Source organism: Cariama cristata, unplaced genomic scaffold, assembly GCF_000690535.1.
Source record: "Cariama cristata isolate BGI_N322 unplaced genomic scaffold, ASM69053v1 scaffold24957, whole genome shotgun sequence".
Classification (NCBI taxonomy): domain Eukaryota; kingdom Metazoa; phylum Chordata; class Aves; order Cariamiformes; family Cariamidae; genus Cariama; species Cariama cristata.
The window spans coordinates 1-5,157 of record NW_009628815.1 but is presented as its reverse complement, the minus strand read 5'-3'; the positions used below and the strand labels follow the sequence as shown (position 1 = coordinate 5,157).

The window sequence follows — 5,157 nt, the reverse complement described above, 5'->3', positions numbered from 1 at the left end:
AGTCCAAAGAAAATATTCTCTTTCCAATTACTAAACCAGAACCAATTCGATCATTAGTCTGTCAAACCTTGCCTCAAAGTACCCATGTTGGGGGAAGAGCAATAGGAGGACAACAAAGCAAAAAGCCAAGTCTTTCCTTTCTGAAAAAGCTGTATGTTGGCACAATGTAACAAACACGAGTTTTCACTGAATGTTGTATAAAATTTAAAACAAACAAGTAGTTTAAATACATAAATTAAGTTAGTAACAGAATAAACTAAGACCTTAAAATAACAAGCATTCAGAAATATTTTTAATACATTAAGGTCTGTTCTTTTAATATTGACAACTTCATTCACACCAGAAAGTGAGGAATAGGTAACATTAAAGCTCCAGGAAATTTGCTCATCTAATTAATTTGGCAGTGACATAGCTGTTTTTACGGCTTTAAGTTCTTGGAGCCCACCTTCTGTGTACAGTCTGTATCATTGAACTTATTTATTGTAAACAGTCATATACATCATCCACTGCTGCAGAAAGCAAGCAAGCACAGGTTATAATTTCTGGTAGCTTACCTTAATCTATTAAGTACAGATCTACCTTTATGTAATAGTCTGTACATTATTGCCTACATAATTGGAAATGTAAATGTTTGTAAATGAAATCAAGTAATACCAGGCAGCTTTCAGCACAGGCCAGCAAGTAACTGCACACGAGTCCCATCCAAGCTGATGCTTTCCTCTTTTGGAGACAGGAAGAGATCTTCAAGCAACAAATGGTACCTGAAGAGCCTAACTCCTCCTCTGATGGCAGAACAGCTGCAAACTCACACTAGCAATATTGTCAGCAATAGAGTCCGTCTATCTGTAGCAGCTGCAATCTCAGCTCAGTGTGACAGAAAGTGACAGCCAGACCAGCCCAGTCCCACTCTTCCCTTCCCTTGCTCACAGCGGGTGTTAAGGCAAGATCACTTTGGCCTGTCATACATTATTTTAGTTAAGGCAAAATCCCTCCTTCCCCCCCCCCCCTCCACAATGACTGCAGTTATGTGATGATTAAGTGTTACATATGGGAAATAAAAATCTGAATGCTTTAGATTTTAAGAGACAAAATCCTGAGGCTAGAGAAGAGTCTAATTTAAAGAGAACTCACTGTTTATAAAACATTCTGCATGCACAGATTATGTCTACTAATCCAAACAAATAGAAAATGAACACAGAACATATTACATAAATATGAAGAACAAAATCAAGACTATACAAGAGAAACTCAGGAATTTAAATTACAATTCAGTTGTATATCTTCATGATCATAGCCTTCTTTCCCTGGGTTAGTCTCAGACAGACAAGCACAAACAGCCCAAGAAGAGTTACCTCAGCCTACCATGCTACTGAATTATCACTAATTATCACTGATTTATTACTGTTATAATGAAACATCAAAATCATATAAGCAGCATAAGTGAACTCAGAAGCTAACTACCCACTAATCTCCACATCCATTGATTTTCTTTAACAAATACACTCATGGTCAAAAGACCATTCAAATGAAAGCTGATTTACTATTTATATCCAGCTTATTATCCAGTTCAGTATATTTACTGAATATAGATTCACTGATACTCTCATTAATACTTAAGGGTGTTTTTTCTTCCAGAGAGAAAGAGTTTGTGAGTCACAACAAATGCGTGAGAACACACATGCAGGTATTTCCAATCTTAGCACTCCTTGTAAGGATAGACAGCCAAAGGCAGGGTGAGGGAAGAGGTTATAATTTCTTTGTTACTTCAACTATTAATTCAGAAGTAGCCAGTCACAGCTAAGCGAGAAGAAAAAGAGATCATTGACATGGCCAAAGCAGCAGTAACACTGTAATTTCGAACAAATTTGTGAACAAAAGTTAAAAGCCACACCATTATCTCTGCATAATCAACAGCCAGAAAGTTTTGTCTCAAATTCAGCAGATTTCTGGGTTATGATCCATACAGTAACAACTATGCTTAATACTCACTTGAGCAGGAAAAACAAGATAACATGTTACAACAACCCACCTAAACAAACAGTTCCATATTAATGCATTTTTCAGCATTTAAAAAGTGCACAGGAATTATAGACAGAAGCAACTTGTTTGGACCTGAAAATTAAGTTAACAAATGCATTTTTGATCAGTGACTAATCCAATCTTCTTTAATTGTGGGTGTGTCCTGGTTCTAAACTGAGGCCAGAGTGTTGAACAAAAGCACAAACGTGCATGCTAATTTGCCCTATGATTTATGTACACTCACTTTATTCAAGATATCTCTGCAAGTAACTGCAAACTGAAGTTAACAAGTCACAAGCGTATATTCAAGATTCTGTTTTCTGAAAGCACACCTTAAGTTTTGCTGCTCAAGTAAAAATCCAGTCCCCACACTGAATGTATAGAGCAGATTATGGAAATAGTCAATAGCAAAAACCACTGAAGTGACAAAGCAAATACACTCCTAGAATAAGGAAACAATTAGAAGAGACACATTGTAGGAATATCCCTGAATATACCAAGTAACAAGTAGCAGAGCCTATAAAAAGGAGAGAAAGAGTCAAGGGAAAAAAGGCTGCCCATAAAGCTCACTGTCAAAAAACTGAGGACACAAGTATGTTGGTAGATATTTGTTTGGCTACCTACAGCATATACAATATTGTGAATGACACAAAATACAGGGCAGAAGTTTCACAAATGAGCAACATCATGATACGTCAGGTATGTCCACTACTGTTTATTTTCCAAATCTTCAAAAGATCCTTCAAGTCACCTAGAAGCCACTACCTTCAAAGACAGGAACACCAAGCACCAAATGGTGCCAAGCAAAGACTAGCAGCTCCTAGATGTCTCATTCTCATATGACAAAGGTCATATTGGGGGTGGGGAAGGAAGGCATAATCACATTACTTCACATTCTAAAACAGATGTCAGTAAAAACTGCTATGAAGACTTTGGGGTTCGGTAATACTATTTCAGTTGCTTAACTTAAGAAAAATATTAAGAATTTGAGTTACCTTGGAGGTTTGTGATACTGGCATAGGAAGTCAAATCTGTCATCTGGCACAGGTACTCGACTCTCATTTGGATCAATAGTACAGAACGGAAAATTCTCTGCTGCCGCTTGACTCTTTGTTAACACATTGAAAAACGTTGATTTCCTATAAACAAAATACATGTTCTCAAAAAAAGTTCAAATTAGAAGCATTTAGAAGGGCTGGATAGAAACACTTCTTATTCCAATACAAAAGCAACACTGAACTTTCCCTTTACTTCAACAACAGTGACCATTGCCCTGATTCTAATACAAGACACTTTCAAATATGCACACGGAGTGTCCTATTGCAACTCAATGATGTTTCCCTCTCTTCCCTGCCCTTGAAAATTCCCCTAAGTGACCATTATTGCACACGTCAGTTAGCAAAGAAATTTTAAGTCAAAAGCAAAGCACAGTTCTACTGGCCACTACTCATCTTCCTCAAGCACAAAGTGAAAAACCCATAAGGATGCTTGAAACTTATTCCAAGTGAACTAGTTTTGCCAAGACTCACCAGTTCTTTCCACAACTGTATTGTTTCTTCAGATTTATTTACGTATTAACACAATTTCAGTATTTATGCAATAAAAGTCAGCAATCAAAGAGAGGAAAAAAGGGGCATAGAAAGCAAACCACATTAGTTAATCAATTACAAATAATCTTTTGTGCATATGAAGATACAGTTCTACCCTACCAAACATTTTTTATCCTTGTTAAATACCAATGGAAAAAAACATGCAAGTGGTATCAGGGAAGAAAGAACATTTTCACTTACACCAAGTAGCAGGTTATTTTGTTAGTTGGCATTTATTAAATCTAAAGAGGGCAATTCTTAAGTTATTGCTAAGAGAAAGTTCTTAACTCCTGAATCGTCTACCGTAATTACTGGGGGGAGGGCTGTGTTTTGGTTGGTTTTTTTGTTTTTTTTTTAGTTTTACATAACTTTTCAGCCACTGGGGGGGGGGAACCCACAACTGAAAGCTGCCCTGCATACAGCCAACACATTCAAAGTCAGTCACAATCTTCTTTGAAAGTTACATCATAACATAACTGCAAACGCTATTTTTCCCCATTGAGATGTTACACAGTTACTGCTAATTATTTCCTTTCTGGTGTGCAACTTACATACACCCTTGAAAATACAATAAATAATGAAAAGACAAGAAAGCAGTACTCTGAGGCACACTCAAGGACTTTTCCTCTAATTTTTTAAAGAGTCAAAGTTTGAGAATTCTGAGAACTTCTTGTAGTAAAGTGATATACAAATTAATACCAATAGATTCACACTGATATTCTCCAGGTAATTAATCATCCTTTTTAAGTGTCTTAAGTTTAGCTCCTTTGAGAAGCCATAACAACTACAGATGAGAAGTGTGACAGAGAACAACAATTCATCTTCCATCATCTCTCCCAAGCTGTAACTTACACAAATTTTTTCATTACAAACTCTGAAGACGTTTCAAGAATGAAGTCCTTTTCACTGCTAATGACACTCATGGTATCATTAACCCCTTCCCGTGCTCATCATCCTCTCCAAAAAAAAAAAAATACAAAAGGAATTTGTGTGCATGTGTGCATATGTATTTGCATAAAAACGTGCATTACATATATACAACAGTGGAAGTAAGCAAATGCAAAAGACACTGAGTTTTATAAAACTCAACAATTACTAAGGTTTTTCCTTTTAATTCTTCAGTATTATCCTGTCCAGACTTGTACATACCAGCCTCACACTAGCTGAGCGTTTTACCTTGCTCCACCTGTAAGTAGTTCAAGCTAAAGATGCAAGTCTATCACTGAACAAAAAGACTTAGATTGTATGCCTCAGCTCGTATATGCATCTATAGGCACCCACCTTCCCCTAGAAACTGTGTCAGGTCACTCTCCCCGGAGCAGAAGCAAACTACGGGAGAGCGGGGAGTCCCGGCCTGCCGGGCGGTCCCGGCCTGCTCCTCCGCCCCGTCGCCGGCCCCCAGACCCGCGCTCCCCTGACCACCTACCCAACGTTTGGCAGCCCGACGATCCCGATCTTCAGGGACGTTCCAAACCTTCCGATAATCGGGTGCGATTTAACCCCGTCGCCTCCCTTTTTCGGGGGCATCTGAAAGCACAGAGCAGGGCAC

At 38.0% G+C, this 5,157-nt stretch overlaps 1 protein-coding gene across 1 annotated transcript in view; it reads right to left on the bottom strand.

Moving 5' to 3' along the window:
- The window catches only part of OLA1 (Obg-like ATPase 1), a 102,669-nt gene extending 97,532 nt beyond the window's left edge, over positions 1 to 5,137 (bottom strand). The window contains exons 1-2 of the mRNA XM_009704953.1: positions 5,035 to 5,137; positions 3,015 to 3,158 (exon numbers count right to left, since the gene is read on the bottom strand). Of these exons, the coding sequence (XP_009703255.1) occupies positions 3,015 to 3,158; positions 5,035 to 5,135 (245 nt within the window). The 5' untranslated portion in view covers positions 5,136 to 5,137. The remainder of the gene's footprint in view (positions 1 to 3,014; positions 3,159 to 5,034) is intronic.
- Positions 5,138 to 5,157: the final 20 nt, after the last annotated feature.